Source organism: Bombyx mori, chromosome 16 (genome assembly GCF_030269925.1).
Source record: "Bombyx mori chromosome 16, ASM3026992v2".
Taxonomy (NCBI): Eukaryota; Metazoa; Arthropoda; class Insecta; order Lepidoptera; family Bombycidae; genus Bombyx; species Bombyx mori.
The window spans coordinates 6,423,136-6,447,003 of NC_085122.1; the positions used below are offsets into that span (position 1 = coordinate 6,423,136).

General features: G+C 36.2%; 1 protein-coding gene across 1 annotated transcript; it reads right to left on the minus strand.

Moving 5' to 3' along the window:
- Positions 1 to 1,601: 1,601 nt before the first annotated feature.
- LOC100500751 (Bm8 interacting protein 2d-4) lies at positions 1,602 to 14,174 on the minus strand (the record flags this gene model as incomplete). Its single annotated transcript, NM_001195454.1, is given in 11 exon segments — positions 1,602 to 1,843; positions 2,612 to 2,759; positions 3,634 to 3,767; positions 4,273 to 4,495; positions 5,267 to 5,431; positions 7,728 to 7,819; positions 7,897 to 7,978; positions 9,040 to 9,131; positions 9,708 to 9,914; positions 12,507 to 12,570; positions 14,133 to 14,174. Coding segments are annotated over 10 exon segments (1,359 nt in total). The 3' UTR covers positions 1,602 to 1,691.
- Between the last annotated feature and the right edge of the window lie 9,694 nt (positions 14,175 to 23,868).

The window sequence follows — 23,868 nt, forward strand, 5'->3', positions numbered from 1 at the left end:
TTGAGATATAAGTTCTAAGGTCTCAAGTATAGTTACAACGGCTGCCCTACCCTTCAAACCGAAACGCATTACTGCTTCACGGCAGAAATAGGCAGGGTGGTGGTACCTACCCGCGCGGACTCACAAGAGGCCCTACCACCAGTAATAAAACTGGATCCAACTTATTAATGGATGTTATGAAAAGTAACATCTAGACTATTCTAGACGTAACACCTACCCACCCAAAAATTCAGCTAAGGGCCCACCTGGTGTTAAGTAGTGTTAAAGACATCACAATCTGAAACAACCTAGAGAAACATAAGTCTTAAGGTATCAAAGTCTGCTTTGTATTGTATAATGGCTGTCACACCCTTCAAACTGGAACACATGACACCTTCGAGGCAGGAATAGATTTTAATAATGGCCCTTACCCGTGCGAGCTAACCCTACATTCTGCCACCCATAAATCTACTGCGATGAGTGCTTTGCAGCAGAAATAGGCAGGGTAATGGGCTGGGTCATAAAACTTAAATAAATTATAATAAAAAAGGCATCCTGAGGGATTTCAATACCTGCTTGACGATGTCACTCGATGCGAGTACGCCGTATCTAATGCATTAGGCCCTCGAGTCATTTACTTGAAGCTATTCCAAAGGTACTTCTTACTTTTTATTTTTTTATTGCTTAGATGGGTGGACGAGCTCACAGCCCACCTGGTGTTAAGTGGTTACTGGAGCCCATAGACATCCACAACGTAAATGCGCCACCCACCTTGAGATACAAGTTCTAAGGTCTCAAGTATAGTTACAACGGCTGCCGCACCCTTCAAACCGAAACTCTTCACGGCAGAAATAGGCAGGGTGGTGGTACCCACCCGCGCGGACTCACAAGAGGACCTACCAACATTAAAAACTTACTTACTGATTGTATGGCGTCTTGTGAGCCTGCACTGGTAGGTGCCTTGCCTATTTATACCACGAAATAATCATACGTTTAGGTTTGAATGTTTCGGTTTCGGTATTTCAGTTGTTGGTGTCTATGGGCTTCGGTATCTATTTATCATCCCTAGAAAATAAAACAGGCACCTATAGAAGGTTGAGTTGAGAATGAATGCTCGCCCACGTCTTAATGCATGCAAATTAAGATACTGTTCAAAATTCCTTTAAATATATGAGACGTTTTCAATATGTAACGAGAGACATTGGCACTTACGGAATTCTATAGATTTATACATACATATTCGTGTAGTTTCTGCGTAAAATCTGCGTTACAGGCCCTGCTTATCCTGGTGGTAAATATTCTGGGCTCTGTAAATACTGTACGTGGCGCGAGACGGCGAGACTCAACTCGAGGACTTTAGATTTTCTTTTTTTCTAGATATGTAAGTTTATTTAACCGCAGCCCTATAACAAAACCGGTAATTTTGCAGTAAACAAAACGTATTAATACGTTGTTTTTGTAGAGTTTGAATAAAAAAGATTCGATTGCAAATAATATCAAAGTACCTAGACCCTAGGTATATCAGAATTTTAATTTTAGATAAATTAAGAATTACTCTAGCACTACCGCGAGAGGATTGCCGCATTAAGTAGCAAAAATATAACTCTACAAATAAAAAATAATCAACCATTCATATTTTTATTTAGTTTATTAGCACCAGGCTCGTAAAATGTTATAGTTATCGATTAAAGGCAGTTCATTGTTGTCTCGATTTATTCTTGTTTCTCTTCAGTCACTCCATTAGCAGCTGCAGCTTCGGAGGCGGGTACTGTGTAGTTACCATTCCTCTTGTACCGGTAGTAGCGGGTCGAGGCCACTACTGATTGAGATTCATAACAGTTCACAAGAGCATCGCCATTGTGTCCTGGGAATGCAAAAAGAAATATCTACAGTACGGTACAAAAATACAGTAATGTTATATTTTATGGCATAAGCAAAGAGGTTTGAAAAGGACATCCTAACTTTTTCAATGCACTTGTATCCGCAGTGCTTCGCAGAGTCTACCACCGGATCGGAATCACGACCCACTGAGAGGATCCGGCGAGGAACTCAGTGGAATGTGTCTATGGGCTAGTTCGCTCTGGACGGTGGACGGTGATCGTTGCTTGAGAGACCTAAAAGCACCGAGAGTGAATCCAGGGGATTCGACAAGACATGTTTCAGGCCACGGCGGCTTTGCGTTGCCCCGTCGCGGTCGGATAAGTACTTTGGAATATATACATATCGTCTCCTCGCATTGAAACTGTATAATCTCAAAACTTACTAATTTTACAGGAGAATGTTTTAAAGGTTTAACATGTGATATTTTTGCAACATTTATTTTTTACCAGTTACTTTTTACTAGTTACAGTATTGTCTCTCTATTAAAGTAAGATAAAATTATGAATTAATTTTATTAATAGTAGTCAAAACATAGGTAAACTAAAACAAAAACTAAAACTAAACTACGCTCTTTTGACAGTACTTATGAGAAAAATACTGGTGATACCAAATGTTTACGCATATTAATTAACCCAATTTCGAAGATTTTAGGAAATTGTACGCTTTTAATGCGAAAAGACGATATGTATAATATATTTATTTATATGTCTAATTGACTAAGTATTTATTTAGCTTATATAAATTATCAAACCTGAAGGACAAGTGCAGACGGCAAGATGTCTCCTGGCCATACAAACGGCGCCGGAACCGCATTGAGTGTTACCGAGACAGGGATCCACGCACTGGTAACCAACGCAGGCCAGGTGATCGGAGCACTGAGAATCCAGTTCACACTCCCCCTGAAAATTGAATTGAAATTGTACTTTTAAAAGTGAGACCTTACAACCCATGTGTCAAGGTGGGTGGCGGCATTTACGTTGTAGATGTCTATGGGCTCCGGTAACCACTTAACATCAGGTGGGCCGTGAGCACGTCCACGCATCTAAGCAATAAAAAAATTAAAAAGAATACAAACGAGTTATTAACTTTCTTAATATGTATAATAGGAAGTTTTACCAAAATCATCGGAATGGCTTGTCCTCTCTGTACAAATAAAATAAATCTTGTTTTTCTTTTTTTAATACCTAATTTATAAATAAGTTTCTGAAGCGTTTGATAAATTCAATTATGTGTGATAAAAACGGAAATATCCGTATAGGGAACGACAAAGGAAAGATTCTCGACCGAATGGATATCGTTTGGATCTAACAAGACCGCATTAGGTACTCTAAAAGTTGAGAAACTTCTAGCTAGAGAATTGGGAATATTTTTTTTAATCGTGGTTAACCAAATTCAATTTATGCCTTTTTCTCCTGTACATAACCCAGACTCTGATCTTTCTTTGATCTAGTCCTCTCGCCATTCAAGTCGAAGCTCATAGTTCACTGTAGCTTACTTTTTGATGTCTAAAAGAATCGACGGGCCCTTTTGAAAAACAATATACCTATAGTAATTTCTTCGGTTTTCGCGAATCCTAGACATATTTAAAGCAACTTTTACGGCTTAATATGAGAAATACCATTATAAAAATTTAAAAAAAAGCGCGATCATAAACCGTAAAACTAACTTTAACTAAACGAGTGTGTGTCACTTGATTAGCCATATCCAAAACCGTTAAAGAGGCTTATCAAATAAATATAACTAGTCGAATTGGATCGATAATTTGCAACTTACACGTTCGCAGGAAACAAGGGCGTTTCCGATGTACCCGGTAGGACAAGTGCAGACCGGACGCTCAGCGCCGGTGCGGTCGTGACCTGGGGTGCACTTGGCGTTGGCTCCACAGGGGTTTGGCTCGCATAAATCACCTATGAAATAAGCAGAAAAAGGTTACTATTAAGGCATGGCCTATTGGCGGAACGGTGGGACTTTTTGTCACATTTAAATCTTGCCTTATGTGGCGGGCTTCTTTCATAATCCACCCTAGTTTAAAGCGACGATCAAGCTTGTCTGAAGAAGCACTTTCAATTAGCTATGTTTCTAAACTATAAAGAGTTCCTAAACTACAGCATAATATTTTTTTGGGGTAAACGCGCATTCTTGTGTGGAGACCGCGAATTGGCAAACGAAGTGCAGGATGCCCTTAGGCTCGGTGGAGTGATGATCTGTGCGGGGTGGCACATAGGAACTGGAGGAGAGAAACCGAGGATCGTGCTCAGTGGGGAGCAATTGAGAGGCAGTGTACTGCTATAGGCTGATGATGATGGTGATGATAATGAATAATATTTTTTTGAGTAGCCTTTTTAATATTCGATTTGAGGTGACGACATCGGCTCCGAACTGTTTAATAATAATTAGATTAAAATTACTCACGGGCCTCAAAGGGTCTGCAAAAAGTGAAGGGATCCCCGGTCATGTTTCTAGGGCAGGAACAGACTGGGGTCAAGCCGCGAAGGTTGCAGTCCGCGTTGACACCGCACGAGTTGACGCAAGGGTCGATGCAAGCGTTGTACACACAGGCGGGTTTGTAGCTGGGACACTCGCTGTCTGATGTGCACTCAGCCGAGCAGATACGGTAGGGATCGCCATGATATCCCTGTATTACATTAATCAATAAAAACCCATAATTGTATGTTCTTCGGTTTTCGTGACTTAAAAATAGATAAGACTTGAATAGACTTTAAAATAGCTTTACGGCATTATCTCGCGTTTCTTGTTATCATGGTCACGGACGGCTACGGTGCTGTACGTCATCTGAGAACTTACTGTGCTAACTATTTAACTATTTAACAGTCTATTTAAAAAAACTAACGGCACTCGGGGTCTGCCGTGGTAAAGCTATTGCATAGCATTTTTTATCTACTTATGCAATTATAATTAGACAATAATAATTTAATATTAAAACAACAATAAAATAAGACCACGCTATATTTATAAACATTAACAAAAGCAAAACATTAACTGTTCCCTTCACACTCATAAGCTAGACCGCGCAAGAAAGAGATGGGCAGATTTTTCATGATGCGTATGCAGTGCAACGGCACGCCGCGCGCTTATTCGCAAACCCTACACGAGCGCAACGTGTGAATGTGTTGAACGCGAGCTACATGGTAGGCGGAATGGGGGATGTTAGGTTTTATTTTCGTTACGGAATTTCTTGATTCAGTCGCCGCGCTCAAAGCCCGCAATAAAAGCTATGTAACAGCTTAAAAAAACTGAAAAGTTATAAAAATTACGAAGGTAGTTTTAATTATTTTGATTTACGCGGTATTTAATTACAAATAATTCCTTCCATAGCTGTAGAAAACGAGACGCTAATGGTTTGTTAGTGAATTTGGAATGGTTTAAGCGTGGCTTTATGTCTCACCCGAGGACACTTGCAGACGGCGCGATGTGCCGCGACGGTTTCACAGTCAGCGTTAACTCCGCAATCGCTGCACGGGCTCACACACTTGAAATCCCTGCAGGACTGCTGTGCGCCGCACTCGCCGTCAGACTCGCACTCGTGACGACATCCGCTCAGAGGGCTGCCCTGTACACATCCATATCCATAGCTATCATTATGTGTAGGATGTACCGTAAAATGGGGCGATTAGGGATTGAGAGGCGAATCGGGAAAAAACCGGGAAAATCTTTCGACGCTCAATATTAGTTTTATATTCGTTGCAAAATCTTCCATTTTTTGTAGTTTAATAGTAGAATGTTGAAAGTTCACAAAACAACTCTGAATATGCATGATAATAGCTGCTAACTTATAAAAAATCACGTTTCAAATTAACTTCCTGTGGTGGTCATTATTTTAGTGCTAGAAACTTTGCTCTCTTTTATTTATTTGATAATAATAGAAGACGACTGTGATTTATAAACGTTATTTAGTGTTTGAACCATCATATATATTAAAGGTAAGTCTCAGTTGTTATTGGTTTTAATGTATTTGATAAAATAAAAATACATGTAAAAATGTGTTGTTTTTGGGGATATTGGGGACGTCTTAGGTACAAATAACAACTAAAAAGGGGTCAATTGGGATGAGAATACGTGAAATGGAAACGACCTAAGTATAAATAGGTACAGGTTTGTAGGGTTGTTTAAGTAGTTATAACAATATTTTTTAAATTTGTTGGTAAAAATTTGGTTTATTCATGATGTTTTTGTCTAGAACTTTTATTCAAAATTATCAATGTGTTATTTTATTGTTTGGTAAATATTTATATTATCAGTTACCTACGTATTGTTTTCTATTTTTAGATATGCCTCGCGTGTACGTATCAAAGAGTGCAAAGCCTTATAAGAGATATGATCCCTTAATATTAAAAGCAGCAATAGCCTTTGAAATTGGGAATAAGTCTTTAGTTGAAATAGCTAAGCAATTTAATATAAGTAAGTCGATTTTGCACAGACATCTAACAAGAGCAATAAAATCTCAAGGTGGACAAAAATGTCTAAGTACTACATAGTAAAATATTTAATATTTGTTCAGAGTGGGGATATTCATCTGATTAATCCATGGAATAACCGACACACCTAATCTCTTAACCCAGATAAAAATATCAGCCCCTAAGTACTTACCAAGAACGAAGAAATATAAACCGTTTATAAGAAAGCTTACTCTCCTTTGGGACTATAATAATGTCCACGGTAGCATGGTCTCCGTCAATGTTCATTCGGAATTGTCCGATTACGCTGAACTAATTTTAAGTGATGAATTAGATGTTTTTTTTAATTGTATCACTACTTACAGGACAAATCTGTCGCGGATCATTTCCCAAGTAAATATAAATTAATCATAAGTAAATAAATGTAATCAAGTTGATGATCACTTTGTTGGTGCAACTAAATAAATAAATAAATTAAAACCAAGTAGTGGCAACCCTAGCAAATTTCTCATTTCGTCCCAATTAACCGCAATTTTCGGGTAAATAGGGATTACACCTATTTTTGCTTTTTTTTGCTTAAACTGGAATACTAGTTGCATAGTTTTAAATTGGACAACAAAGATGCCCCCAAGACTCAATCATTTCGATCCTGATATAGCATTATATACATCAACAACTACCTTAAAATTGGCCATAAAGTTGGAATTTGTCCCTAATCGCCCCATTTTACCGGTAATCATTCTCATCGCTTGACTCCCAAAATGTCAATGATGACATTGACATTGATGACACATGTCAATAATGACAGTGACATTTGAGAGTCCTCGCTTGCAATCATAGATTATACACTTAATATATTTGAGCTTGCAATGGAAGTCATCCATTAAAGTCAAAATATATATATTTTTTTTGTGATTGCTTAGATGGGTGGACGAGCTCGCAGCTCACCTGGTGTTAAGTGGTTACTCGAGCATAGACATTTACAACGTAAATGCGCCACCCATCTTAAGATATAAGTTCTAAGGTCTCAGTATAGTTACAATGGTTGCCCCACCCTTCAAACCGAAACGCATTACTGCTTGACGGCAGAAATAGGCAGAGTGGTGGTACCTACCCGTGCGGACTCACAAGACGTCCTACCACCAGTAAGTAATAATATTATATATTATATTAAGCCCAATATTTCTCCAATATTACGTATTTACCACAAGAATTGACGCAGCATGTCTATTTCAGAGCCCTTTTTTTTTTATTGCTAGATGAGTGGACGAGCTCACAGCCCACCTGATGTTAAATGGTTACTGGAGCCCATAGACATTTACAATGTAAATGCGCCACCCACCTTGAGATATAAGTTCTAAGGTCTCAAGTATAGTTAGCCCGTGGTTGGATTTCAACACTATTATGTCTCTAAATATTTTTGTGGGTATTTTATTAAAGTTATGAACTTACTCTATAGCCGGGTAAGCAGGTGCAGATAGCCTGGTTATTCGCGACGTGGCATTTCGTGTTGGGACCGCACGGTGATGGATGACAAGCCTCCTCTACGAAAAGAAGAAAAGTTAATACAAACTACGAAATGGAAACATAAACGTAGACTCAATTATTATTATTTTCTTACCAGGATCAGCGATTCTGCATGATGAGAATGGATTTCCTGTGTATCCAGCCGGACACGTGCATACTGGGATGTGGTTACGGACCTAGCGTGCAACAAAAATAGTAATAAGCAAAAAAGTATGTACATTTAAAAACTCTTATGAAGTCGCAAACACGCGGCTCTACATATTATACTGGATCTCTTCGTTTTTAGTCTTATGATTTGGTCATAGATTTCTGAGCCAAAAACTCAGCAATTTGTGGTTGAGGATCGCAAATTTAAATCTTAAATCTGTAATTTGGAGTTAACGACAACTGAAAATTATCGTTTCCTATTTTCACGGTTTTCACTTAACATGTATGGTATATGTATAATAATATTGACGCTTGAAAGGCAAACTAGACAATGCGTGAACTTTACAGTAGACTAATTTAAAGTTAAAATACCTGAAAACAAAATTTATTTTAACGAATCTAGCTGTAGTAGCATCTAGCTAGTAGCTGTAGGATTGAAATGATTTTAATAGACCTGGAAATATATATTTTTTTGCGCATCGAATATGGTTATTGCTTATCATTTATGTACAAAGCAGTTATTGTCGCTTAGTCACTTTTGCCTTTCAAGCGTCGATATCTATTTATGTAACAAAATTTTTAATAACTTCAAAATGTCTGAATAACTTGAAAATTCGAACACTTTGACAATACAATAGTTTTATTACTTTCTACACATACACGCAAATGCACTGGTTATGTTATATATAAAATTCTCGTGTCACAATGTTAGTTACCATACTCCTCTGCAACGGTTTGACCAATTTTTATGAAATTTTATATGCATGTTTAGTAGGTCTGAGAATCGGCTACTATCCATTTTTCATACCCCTAAGTGATAAGGGTTGTCCACTCCTAACATTTATTCTTTATTTCTTGGACAATTTTTTTTTTGTTATAATGAGGCATTATGTGGTTGAATGAGGTTTTGTTATTTTTATATTCCCTCATCGTTCACAGCGCTATATACCTCTTTCACTCATTTACCTCATCCTTACACACTTACAATAAGTTAGTTTTTTTTTCTACACTAGAAATTCCATAGAAATCTTATATATTATGGGAAATCAATGTTTGCCGGGTCAGCTAGTATTTTAAAATTAAATCTTACGTCACAATTGGCGTTGATGCCGCAAGTGCCCTCGCAGGGGTTCACGCAGTGCTGATTAACGCAGGTCTGGTGACTGCGACACTCGCTGTTATCTGTAAAATGTGTTCGTTTAATTGTTATATTTCTATTCACTATTTCTTGGATAGCTGTGTGCTTGGAACAGCGCCTCTACGTTTGCCGCTGGGGGCGCTGTTTCAACTCCATACAAATTTGAGTTAACTTTTACGCGATCGAGAAGTTAAAAAACTCTCACTTTTATTCCTAATTATATTTTTAGACACACATCATGATCACACGGAAAATAGAAGTAATCGCGGACGGCCGCGACCACAAAAACTGTAAAAATTTACAAACATCGTTAAACCACATAAAGAACAAAATAAAATAAAACAAACGCGAGATCAAATCGTTAATTAAAAAAATTGCATCTACAACTCTCAAAAACCGATGAAAACAGTATGCTTAGTGCGAGCTTCTTAACGTTCTCGATAGCGTAAAAATTAAGCCATTTTTGTATGCAGTTGGAACAGCGCCTCTAGCGACAAACGTACGCAAACGATGCCATTCCATACAAAAATATGAGCTAACTTTTACGCTATCGAGAACGTTAAAAAACTCGCACTAAGCACACAGCTTACAAAGCAAATCTATTTAAGTCACCAACTCACCAAGGCACTCGATTTTAATACACTGAGACAGCGGATCGCCAGAGTAACCAGCCAAACAAGCGCACACAGGTCGAACACTTCCGTGGATGCAGTGTGCTCCTACTCCACAGGTGTGAGGTCCACACGTGACCAAGTTATCGGATATCGAACGCCCATGCTCATACAGATCACGACCGAGGTAGCTTCGAGGATGATAGTAACGTTGAGCTAAAAACAAAAAGTACTTAACTTTACTATTTTTTTTTTTTTTTTTTATTGCTTAGATGGATGGACGAGCTTACAGCTCACCTGGTGTTAAGTGGTTACTGGAGCCCATAGACATCCACAACGCAAATGCGCCACCCAACTTGAGATAAAAGTTCTAAGGTCTCAAGTATAGTTACAACGGCTGCCCCACCCTTCAAACCGAAACGCATTACTGCTTCACGGCAGAAAATAGGCAGGGTGGTGGTATCCACCCGCGCGGACTCACAAGAGGTCCTACCACCAGTAAAAATGATAAATAATAAATACATATCCAATTTAAAAAGAATAACCCCTAAAACCTAGACCGACGGTAGTGCTGGTATTCCCTAAGAGTATTAAAGAAAATCAGGATGAAAAGTTAATAACTGACTAATGTTGCTACCAAAACCAAAACATATTCAAGGTTCAAGAAGATGCAATGATGCTAGCCTGCAATAAAATAGGTATAATAGAGTCTAGTTAATAAAGCGTATTGAAATATTTTTAATCCCAATTTATTAACTAACCATCATATTATGAACTGTTTCAATAAAACATAAATTCATCTTGCTTAGCAAAACGAATAAAATTAATCTTTAGGTATATTATCATTTAGCTGTTATTACTATATTTGGCTGAGATGTGGGTAAATGAACATTTTGCGGTTTGGTCATTCTACAAATAACCTTTTGTGTGGCAACTAAAATAACTATTAATGTACCTAACTGATTTCGATATGCAAAAGTTGGTCTTAAGGTGTAAATACGTTCATGCTGACTCTGACAGTGCATATAACCCGGAACCCGTGATACGGTAATCCGATACACTAGACCAGTGATTCCCAAAGTGGTCTATATCGACCCCTAGGGGTCTATGACAACCTGCAAGGGGTCTACGTCAGCGAAAAAAAATTTGGGGATCCACGATAGTGGATCTCATATATCTGGATAGTGGACACATACATTGATAGTACATATTTACTTACATCATACTATCTTATAATATCAAGACATCATTAGCCGAGGAGATTTAAGATTAACCCTTACAAAATTGACGCCAAATGTTGATAATTTATTATTAAAGCATCAGGTTCAACCTTCTCACTAAAAATATTGACTTATTGCTTATGTTATTTTATTTATAGTTTATTTTATGTTTATTTTATGTTACGTATATTTTACATAACAGATACAAAATTTTATTTTGAGTAGTTTTAATTTAAATTCCATTAATAAATGTATAAATTAACATGTGTTTTTACTTTAAGTTTTTAACACTAAACTTTACTACAGTTAGAAATTTACAGGAAATCAATATCAGGTAAGTAGGGGGTCTACCCAACACGGAAAAACATGGCAAGGGGTCTACGACACAAAAAAGTTTGGGGAACTCTGCACTAGACCAACGAGACGATTAACTAACAAAAACAAACATATCGCTTCCGATCTAACTGCAAATAATTATTTTTTAATTTAGATTGTGATCCATTTAAAAGCAAATCAAAATACAAACCGCGCCTACACAACCCGGCTTCATCAATATTTCTATAAACATCCGTGTAACAATAACAATATAGTTTAGGAATTGAATAAAAAACCATAAAAGAAACCTTGGAGCGAACCATTTGCGTATGTAACAACCGCGCCCACTCGGGTCCCTGTGTCCTTGCTCGCTGTGAGCAAACCAGAGGAAAATAGTTTGTTGAGACGTAATTAATGCGATATATTAAAAATGCGCGATCGATCGGATGTGGGACGATTCCGCGTGGACAATATTCATTTATTATTTGCAAATATAAATCATAACAAATATAATGTTATGATCTTTTCGTGAAAAGTATAAATAAATATACCTAATTAAATACAGTATAATACAACATATTATATTTTGGGCATTTATCTCGCAATATATCTGAATAAATGCAAACGAACTATGGCGTTAAGTCGTTTCCCAAACCGATGGATATCACAATGTGAATGCCACCATCTTGGAAGGCGAAGCTAAAGTTTAATTGAACTGTATAACATATTTTTTTAAGACGGATAAACGAGTCTCGTCTCTCCTGGTGTAATGTGATTACTGGGGCCCATAGACATCAACAACATGAATACCGCCACCCACCTTGAGATGTGAAAGTCGAAGCATCAATTACACAATTGAAGCTTAAAGGTTGAAATAAGCAGACTACTGGCACCTTTACACTAGTAAAAGGATTTGCAAGGATTTATTATTTTTCACTGAATTAGAATTAGAATTCAACGATCAGTATTTCAACTTGTGTTTAATGTATTATAGGTATAATATCGATCGATAACGAGACAAATCAGTTAATATCACTACATACCTAGTATAAAACAAGGTCACTTTCTCTGTCCCTATATCCCTATGTATGCTTAAATCTTTAAAACTACGCAACGGATTTTGATGCGGTTTCTTTTAATAGATAGAGTGATTGAAGAAGAAGGTTTATATGTATAATAACATCCATTAAATAGTGGACAAATCAATTATAAATTACAGTTTCCGAAGTAAAGCGAGGGCGGGTCACTAGTAAGTAATATAATAATAACTTACCATCAACGCTGACTTGCAAAGCGAGAAGCAGCACCGGCGCTAAAAATAAAAACTTCTCAGCCATCTGCGATAAAGATAACATAATGGTTTTAAGTTACCAATAAAAAATAGACATAAAATAATTATTTTATACATAAAAATATGTAAGATTTCTGTTTACGGACACAGCAAGAGAAGGCCGGTGCGGTTGAATTCTCAATTTATTATGTAACGGCTGTCCCACCATTGAAACCGGAAGACATGACTTCCAGACACGACAGCTATAGACAGAATTGTGGTGCGGGAACTAGTAAAAAGAAACGGCAAGTGACGGCATTGAGTCTCTAGACCATCAGCATAGGTAGGATTAAAAAAAAAAAAGATTTAGAGAGAGATCTGCAGACCGTCAACTCCCTTTAAGGACGCCCGTTAGACGCGGACACCTCGTATGAGTTTCAGGGATGCCCGAAACATAAAAAAGGGGACAGCGCGGCGGCGTTAAAATTGTTGGCAATTTAGAACCCACTTATATGAACTTGTGGAGCACCGTGTTAAAAACTAGCAATAAAAAAGCAACACCAACGATTTCCCATAATTTCTATAAAATCTGCTAACAGTTAACGTTCGTAAATGTTTCGTCTGAAGCTATTTCTACGTCTCGTATGAGAACGCGTGACGCGAGTAATACCAATAGGATACAAAATCGACAACTTAAGAGAATATGAACAGCAAGCTGTTCTTTAAATAAATTAGGTCATTATAAGATAAAGAAAACGGATTTGTCACTTAACAACAAGTTATTGTTGATCAAACTTGCAAATAACAAAAGTTAGTTTGATCGTTCGTGTTAAGTTTATAAGCTAGGTGCGATAAACCAATATCGTAAAATGGTGTGTGTTATTATTATAATCAAGTTTTTTAAACTGGAATATTATCAATAATATATCAATTCGACCCCGATATAATATAATAAATATTATGCAACATTCAAATTTATGGAATAACTGTTTGCATGCGTACTGCATTAAAAATGTTAGCAAAATTAACGAAGGGTTGGTTTAATTTTACATCATTACACTATCGCCAATCAAAATTCCTCTTATGATTATAGACTTATAAAAGACGATATAATTTTATTTTATTTTAAATTAATTTTTAATATTACCTTTCTTTATTACATTCACCATTGCGAAAACAAAGAACATTTTTGTCATTTTGAAAAATGATTTGAGGAACTTAAACAGTAGGTACTTGGCTTTTTAAAATACTTTTTTGACGAAAGTAAACGATGGTCGGTAGCAAGCACTGTAGTGACGTAACATTTCATAATACGAACTATACCTCTAGCACCTCTTCAATTGAAGGTTGCATTAATCATTCAATGAATACATCAGTTAATTTATTTTCGTACCACATTGCACAGAAAAAATCTAGAATTAAATTTCGTTAAATTTGAATATTCCTTAGGTCCGATATTTAATAAATCACGAAAAAATTTCAAAGTTACTACTGTTTTGATACTTTTTTTTATCGTTTAAATATATTTATCTTAATATAAACATTGAGAAAAACGTAATTAAGTAAGTTCTATAAAATACGAAAACAATAGTTCTACTAATAAACAACGGCTACTTAAGGTAAGCTTACTTTAGTTCACGATCACACTGAAATATGTATTTTAAAAGATAACTTTTTAAATCACAGCACTGGGCACTTACATCATCGTCTTTCTGTGACTCGATGAGGAAACAACACAATGCCGATCGCTTTGCAGCCTTATACTGGCTTCGGCGCCTACGCCGAGCGCGGAAGGTGCAATATGGGTATACATAATAGATCCTGATTATCTTATATCTTTAAACGAGCAATTCTTCTATATAAATATGTCATTGTATATAATCTGAATCTCGGAAACGGCGCCAACGATTTTCATAAAATTTAGTATACAGGGGATTTCGGGGGCGATAAATCGATCTAGCTACGAATTATTTTCAGAAAATGTTGTTTGATTCGTGTTTTCAATAATAGACTTTATCGATAATCAACTTAAACATAAACTTTTTATTGAAAGAAAAAAACAAATAATATAATATAATATCAATATGTAATTCGTACTTAAATATAATTTCTAAAAAACACAATTTGTCAAAAAACAAAACCGAGCAAAGCTCGGTCATACTCTAGTATTATTTAAAACTGATACAAAACTAAATCTCACAAAGTCATGTATTGTAAACTTTTATTTTCTATTAACTCTAATGGAATAATTTGTTGTAAGTTACAGTGGATCTTTAATTTATTAAACAAGACCTACAGTGACTAATACCATACTTTTAATTTTTAATAATTATAGTAAACAGAATTGTTTTTACGGATATTTCCAAATTTACAACTATATAGATTATTAATAGCTACTAAGCACTTGAAAGATCATTGTAAAACCGAAGTAAAAAAAATGGCAATCTTATAATTAAAACTTAAATTATCATACATATTTATATTTTTTATTAAATTAGCAATAATAATTTCTACATATTACTTTGGTTCTCAATATAATGCAGTGCTGTTTTTAGGTATATTTTTTACTTTCACACCATATTTGGTATTGACGTGGCGGCAAAGGTAAGCGTAACGAATCACAATCACAATAAGAGTTATGACATCATTTTTTTACTGGAAATTGAAACTAACTTTATATTTATTTAAATTTGCAAGCACATATTTTATCCTTGATTTAGTGCCCGATTTTTCCTACCTAATCGTCGTTAGCCTATGGGGCTACTCCAACCACTCGCGGACCGGTAGGTGAGCTCACAGGCTCAACCAGAAAGAGTTTGCTAATACTGGTCCCAGCAAGAGCAGTGCTTCGCAGAATCTACCACCGGATCGGAATCGAGACCCACTGAGAAGATCCGGCGAGAAACTCAGTGGATTGCGTCTACAGGGTGCCCCATGATCTCCAACATTGATGAAGTAAAATAAATTTGGAACGCGGCCACAAGTTTCGCTGTCGTAAAGAAAAGGACGCCCAGTTCAACAATTGGGTTTTAAAAAATAAATTAAAAAATTAAAAATTAAAATATTTTTTTTTGTGATAAATGGAAAGATCATAATAATATTATATGAGTTTAGAACAAATTTTAATTTTTTTATTTTTTTTCGCAACATTTCAAAAATTGTTTCAAAATAAAAATTAATTTTTGTATCCAGTACCGAAGACACACCGACAGACAGCTCGCGATCACACCCGAGCGCGTGTGACGTCATCATGTTAGTTTTCCCTCATTGCAGTTCATATAAAAATAATAAGTACAGTGTTTTGATCTATTTAATTTTGTTGTCATTGTTAAATATTCAAATATTTATATTGAAAATGTCGAACCTCAAAGTTATCGTTCTTGTTTTGTACCATTGTTAACGAATCAACGTCACGTGATACATTGATGGCTGTGATTGGCCAACGATGACGTCATATCGCACGAACCAATCACAAAACAGGAAAAGCAACAGTGGCACCAATTGTCAAAATTTAAAATTATTATAACACGAAGAAAAAAGATGGACGCGCATTTCAATTCTGTATTTGTAAATTAATTAAAAATAATATAATGAGTATTTGAAGAAAGTTAAACGCATTTATTCATTTTCTTGGCCACCTCAAGATACATCTAAGAAATAGACGCAACATTTCTATTGGACCTTCAGCACCGGATCATCAATTCAGTTGAACCAGACGCTTACTTGAGAGACGCATCGGCCATTGAAAAGGAAAATTCGGAAAATCTCACCAGCTTCGCAAGATTACAGTGCTTTGGCAAGGCGTGCTAACCAAAATTTGCTAAATTTTTCCCCTTCGCGTATATAGTACTCTGCTTTTTTCAAACCTTTTTTGCTTTTCAAATTGCGTACGTATTTTCACTAATATTGAGCAGCTGTTTTGTTTTATTATTTAAAAACTGTAAGTACACCACCATTTACTTGTTTCCACAATGACTACATCAGATCATAAGGTAGAATTATTGATGAAAGATCTTACAAGAAAACGCGCATCTATTAATTGTCGTTTGACTAACTTTGGAAAATACGTGAATTCATTCGAAGGTGTAGAATTAACTGTTCATCAACGTACCGAGCTAAAACTGCGGATGGCAGGATCGCAAAATTTAATGAATGATTTTAACCTCGTTCAGACTCAAATAGAAGACATTAGTGTTGAAATTGATATAGAAAAACAATTAGAATCGCGTGAAGATTTCGAACAAAAATATTATAATATTCTTGCCCTTGCTGAATGCCTGACCACCGCTGATGAAAATTCAAAAGGTATGATGTCTGAACCACCGATTATAAGTTCCAAAAGCATTAAATTACCCACTATATCTGTCCCCACCTTTGACGGCTTATATGAGCACTGGTTAGAGTTTCGCGATACATTTTTGTCACTGATACATAATAGTGAAACAATTACAGAAATTCAAAAATTTCATTATTTAAAATCGTCTTTGTCCGGTAACGCTAAATCGGTCATAGATTCCATAGAATTCTCTGCTAATAATTATAAAGTTGCTTGGGAACTACTGTTAAATCGATTTGATAATACGAAACTATTAGTACATAACCATGTCAAATCCATGTTTACCATGCAATCGTTGACTAAAGAATCACCAGTGCAATTACGCAGATTAATTGATAATATTTTAAAAAACCTTCGCGCTTTAAAGCTTTTAGGGGAACCTATAGAGTATTGGGATACGTTAATCATTTACATCATTGTCACAAAATTAGATTCCATTACCGAACGGGAATGGGAACAGCATAAGTGTAGTTTAATTACATCAACCAATAACACCAAAACTGTAGTTCAACTAAATGACTTACTTCAGTTTCTTAGAAATAGGGCGGATATTTTGGAAACACTTATAGTATCACACAGTAAAGCAGGCGTATATAGCGCGACAAACAATAATAAAAAGCAATTCAGTAACCAGTTAACATCTAAATTTCATTGCAATATAGTTTCAAATAAACCAAATAATAATAATAAATCACAAGGAAAGAATGCACGTAATTACAGACCCTGTATAATGTGTAATGATTTACATCCGCTATATTCATGTCAAAAGTTTTTGGACCTTAGTGTACAAAATAGATTAAAATTTATCCAAACTAAACAGTTGTGCCCTAATTGCATGCGTCCAGGACATACTGTTGACACCTGTGTGTTCGGGCCGTGTCGAAAATGTGACCAAAAACATAATTCGTTAATTTGCAATGTAATTAAAAATTATGATCATAGTTTTCCTAAAGTTACGTTAGCATCTTGTGAACAATCAGCTATCCCGTCTAATACGAAAGATAACACGAACTCACACTCTTTTCAGGCGCAAACTACTGACACAATTGATAACATGTTTCCAGCGCAACCAGTTTTGATGTCCACAGCTATTGTAGAAATACGTAGCCAGTCGGGTGTTTACCATCAAGCGCGCGCTCTACTCGATAGTGGCAGCGAACGTTCATTCATCACACAAACACTTTGTGACAAATTAAATCCACCAATATTACAGTCCACTCAAGAAATTCACGGTGTAGGTAATACAATAACACAGTGTTCGCAATCCTGTGATATTGAGATCAAATCACGCACTGGTAGTTATGCTGCACGCATTCAGTGTTTAATTCTACCGCAAATAACATCAAACTTACCTATGAAGACATATAACGCTAATTTGTTTACCATACCGGATAACATTGTACTTGCAGATCCGACGTTTTATGATAGTCAGCCGATTGATTTATTAATAGGCGCGGATTTGTTTTGGGAATTAGTTAGAGAAGGTAAAATACGACTTAAAAATGGCCCCTTTCTCCAAAATACGCATCTTGGTTGGATAATCTCGGGCTCATTTCAATCTATTACACGCAAACAAAGACATGTTAGCTGCAATTATACGCAAACCGTTGACAGTGACACATGCTCATTAGATCAATTATTACGAAGTTTTTGGGAAATCGAAGAATTACCAATTAATTTTCCTAAGTTAAGCTACGAGGAGCGCGCCTGTGAGGAGCACTTTATTAAAACAACCTCACGGACGGCCGACGGGCGGTTTAAGGTTCGATTTCCGTTCAAGCACTCTCCGAAGTTACTAGGTGACACGCGCACACAAGCTGAACGTCGTTTTTATGCCTTAGAAAAAAGGTTACAACGCAATCCTACTTACAAACAAATGTATATCAACTTTATACACGAATACATTAACTTAGGCCACATGAGTCTTGTACACAGTTATCAAACACCACATTATTTTTTACCTCATCACGGTGTGTTTCGAGAACATTCCACTACTACAAAGTTGCGTGTAGTCTTCGATGCTAGTATGGCTTCCACTTCGGGGTTATCATTAAATGACTTGCAGATGATCGGTTCAGCTATACAAGGCGATTTAATCGCGATTTTACTTAGATTTCGGGAAAACAGGTATGTAGCTTGCGCAGACATAGAGAAAATGTACCGTCAAGTACTTATAGAAGATGATGAACGAGATTATCAGCTGATCTTGTGGCGAGACGATCCTTCCAAACCACTCATGGTATATCAATTAAATACTGTTACCTATGGTACCGCTTCGGCACCGTTTTTAAGTTGTAGATGTTTAAAACAATTAGCGCAAGAGTGTGAGGTTCCGTATGTGAAAGAAACTATTAATGATAATTTTTACGTGGACGACTTAATTTGCAGTGCAAATAGTATTCAAAGATTAAATCAAATTTGCGAAGGTACTGATAAGGTTTTAAAATCGGCTTGTTTAATTTTACGTAAATGGATTTTTAACTTTGACTGCGCTGATAATGACGATGCGCAAAATGTTACAAAAAAACTCGGCCTAGCAGGAGATAACGTTCAAAACAAAACTTTAGGTATTGGATGGAATAATAAGTTAGATGAATTAATGTTTTACACGCAAATTAAGTATGATGCCAACAACATTATTACGAAACGCATTATTTTATCGGGTGCATCACAAATTTATGACCCCTTAGGTTTAATTAGTCCAGTTATTACTATCGCTAAGATATTATTACAAAAATGTTGGCTGTTGAAACTTAATTGGGATGAACCGGTTCCTTGTGACGTCGCGCAATCATGGGATCGGTTTGTTTCTTGCCTATCATTGTTAAATAACATACACATACCGCGCTATGCTATGTGTATTGAACCCATATGTATAGAACTACATATATTTACAGACGCTTCGCAAACAGCCTATGGTGCTTGCGCTTATATTCGTACTATTGATAAAGATTCAAGCGTTGTTACGCGTTTATTGTGTTCTAAAGGTAAAGTGGCTCCGCTTAAAGCTATAACTATACCTAGGTTGGAACTATGCGGCGCTGTTCTAGGTGCGAGACTATATAAAAAAATTAATGAATCTTTGCGTTCTAATTTCAATAAGGTTGTGTTCTGGACAGACTCAACTATTGTCCTGGGGTGGTTGGGTATGCCGACTAACTTACTGAAATCATATGTTCAAAATAGAACTGCAGAAATTCATTGCTTAACGAAAGATCATCCATGGCGCCATGTATCTGGAAAACAAAACCCAGCTGACCTGGTTTCGCGAGGTATAGGTCTAGATACGCTTAGTACATCATCATTATGGTGGGAAGGCCCTGAATTTTTGAAAGATTCTAATTTTGAGGTACCAAATGTAGTCAATAATAAATATCTAAATGAAGAAGATTTACCTGAACTAAGGTCAAATATTGCTTGTCAAGTAGCTAATTGTAATAATGATAATATTCTATATCCATTTTCTAGATACTCTCAGTTCATAAGAATGAAGCGTGCAGCAGCGTATGTATTGCGTTTTATAAACAATGCGCGTTACAAGAATAGCAAACGGACTGGTTTATTAACATTAAATGAGCTTAATTGTGCTGAAATAATTTTAGTTAAATTTTGTCAACAAGAATCTTTCCCTGATATATACGGATCTTTAGTAAAAAGAGAAAAAATAAAAGCTAGTGCTCAGTTATTAAAATTGAATTTATTTATCGATAATAATCTTTTAATACGCGTCGGTGGACGTATTCAGAATTCACTCGACTTTAGCTACGATAAACGTCATCCTATTTTGTTACATTCTAAACATAATTTTACAGTTTTATTGTTTAAATACGAACACACTCGAATGATGCATGCTGCGCCGCAACTTCTTTTGTATACGTTACGAGAGTCATGGTGGCCTATTGGAGGTCGTAATCTTGCCAAGAAGGTGGTACATAGTTGTATGAAGTGTGCCCGATTGCGCACAGTAACTGTTAATCCCATAATGGGGAATCTGTCTCGAGAACGGCTGCAGCCAGGTTTTCCCTTCTTACGCTGTGGAGTGGATTATGCAGGACCAGTGTTCATTTTAAATCGTAGGGGTAGGGAAGCAAGATTGTAAAAATCGTTGCTTATTTGTTGGCAATGAAGAGGTTCATTTCACGTCGAGGAAAACCTATTGAAATATACTCTGATAACGGGCGCAACTTTGTAGGCGCAATGAATGAATTCGCAAAGTTTTTAAATTGTTGTTCAGATGACATTAAGGCATACGCGATTTCTCAAAATATAAATTTTAGATTGATACCGTGTTATGCTAGTCATTTTGGGGGCTTGTGGGAGGCTGGCGTTAAAAGCTGTAAGTATCATTTGCGGCGTGTGGTTGGCAACGCACACCTTACATTTGAAGAAATGAGCACAGTACTATCGCAGGTTGAAGCTGTCCTCAACTCCCGACCCTTAAACCCTATGTCCTCAGATCCACAGGATTTTCTTCCACTTACCCCAGCTCATTTTTTGGTTGGCCGTCCGCTAACTGCACCTGTACCTGATGACCTTCACGATGTTCCGGCTAGTCGACTTACCAGATACCAGAGAGTTGAACAGATCCGCCAGCACTTCTGGAGCCGCTGGGCCAAAGAATACGTGTCAGAGATGCAAACCAGGAGCAAATGGTACCAACATAAGGGTGAGCTCAAGGAAAACATGTTGGTTCTTATAAAAGATGACAACTTACCGCCATTGAAATGGAGCTTGGGACGAATTATAAAAACATATCCAGGCAAAGACAGCTTGTCACGTGTGGCTGATATTCGCAAAGCGGATGGGATTGTGAGACGGGCATTCTCCAAAATCTGTCCCCTTCCCTTACATGAAGACTGATTACGCACGATAGCAGCTGCTGGGTTCCTGAATGATCACCGCCAATTTTTGGAACCTGGTGCTTCCAAGGCCGGGAGCATGTTAACGAATCAACGTCACGTGATACATTGATGGCTGTGATTGGCCAACGATGACGTCATATCGCACGAACCAATCACAAAACAGGAAAAGCAACAGTGGCACCAATTGTCAAAATTTAAAATTATTATAACACGAAGAAAAAAGATGGACGCGCATTTCAATTCTGTATTTGTAAATTAATTAAAAATAATATAATGAGTATTTGAAGAAAGTTAAACGCATTTATTCATTTTCTTGGCCACCTCAAGATACATCTAAGAAATAGACGCAACAACCATACTACAATAATACTACAAAAACAACTGAAAAAATATTTTTAAATGTTTCCTAAGATGACAAAAGTCGAAATAAATGGTTTCAAGCAGTGCACAAAATCGATTTTGTTTGTTGTGAAGATCATTTCGACGTAAGTATTTCTTAACACCATTGTTATTAATTATTATTTAAGTATCTAAGTATACAAATCAAATAATTATTATATACTCAAGTAGAGTTCAGTGAATATTTTTTTTAACTGGGCTCCAAATTATTACCTATAAAGCTATAGAATATTTTTTATTTTTTTTATAATTTAAATGGGAGGTAAAGCAAGGATTAAAATTGATGTGGTACCACACAAGTTTGACTGTCAACCTAATCGTAAAAGACAAGGCACTACAACGGTTCTTAGACCAGCTGCAGAAAAACGACAGAGACAACAATTCATCCAACAAATTTTAAGTGAATCGTCAGAAAATATGGAAATTTATAATCCTCAAGAACTAAACATTGATGCCGTATCAGGCAATACTGTTGAAAATATTGGTGTTAATTTTGATTAATTTTATCAGACTTTGCCTTAATAAATCCTTTATCACACATACCTTATCGTAACCAACTAACAACTCGTTTTTTAACAATAAATTTTCAATATTATTGTCTAGTCACGTGTATAAGCTGTAAACGCTGTACTGTTATTAAAATATAGCTATAACATTATAACGTCACAACTATGGTGACCAATCATGGCGCGTTTATAAGATTTTTTTTAAATTCTATCAATTTTTAATTCTGTATAATTAATTAAAAAAATTTTTTTTTAAGTTTTTCGCGTTAAATATTCATATTATTAATAATATCTATATATGTATATAAAAATGAATTGCTGTTCGTTAGTCTCGCTAAAACTCGGGAACGGCTGGACCGATTTGGCTAATTTTGGTCTTGAATTATTTGAAGAAGTCCAGAGAAGGTAAGGTAGATAAATATGAAAATTCTAGGAATTAAATAAAAATAACAATTTTGTTTTTCCTTTGATGTGTCCCCCGTCGGACGGATTCCTTTTGTTTGTTTTAAGTTTGTTTTATACAAAAGTTTAGGTCTTTTATTTATCGACTGAGGCACTACGAAGTCTGCCGGGTCAGCTAGTTAATAATAAAGCTTTAAAATACAATTAAAAAAATCGATAATTTTTTTGTTACTCAAAATCCTAATTGGGCTAGATTGGAATTCAAACTCTACAGATCAAGGTACCATTTTCTCTAAGGAAATACGTACTTAATACGCGCTGAAGCAACAATAGTGTGTTATAAGTAACCGAATAATTCTAATTTTAAATCTGCGTATTTACTGGTGCTAGATTTATTGTAACCCTAAGATAGGTTTACTATCATATTAATTTTCAACCGCGAATCGTCGTCGTCGACGTCCATTATACAATACAATTACGGTTTTCACATTAATTTCATGTTTAGAAACTCGGAAAGCGACTTAAAAACTAGGTGCGCTAGCTAACAAAAGTAAAATCAATAAATAAATACGCTTTTACTGACAATCCGGATACTATCGGATTGTTTACAAAATCACGATTTCCTTTGAAGCTTAGTACGCCTAGTGGCAGACAGTTATATGGTATCACCAGGTATCACACTCCGAATTTCACTATTCTTTATCAGAATTTGAGGTATTATGTAAAAGAGTACAGTAAGTCGATTCACAGCATAATAATCATCCTAAATAGTTCACTGCTAGAAAAATTCTCGGCCAAGGATCGCCATGATGGCTGGTCCTGCGCTGCCTGGTTCCAGTGGGTTTCCGCTGCCGTCAACG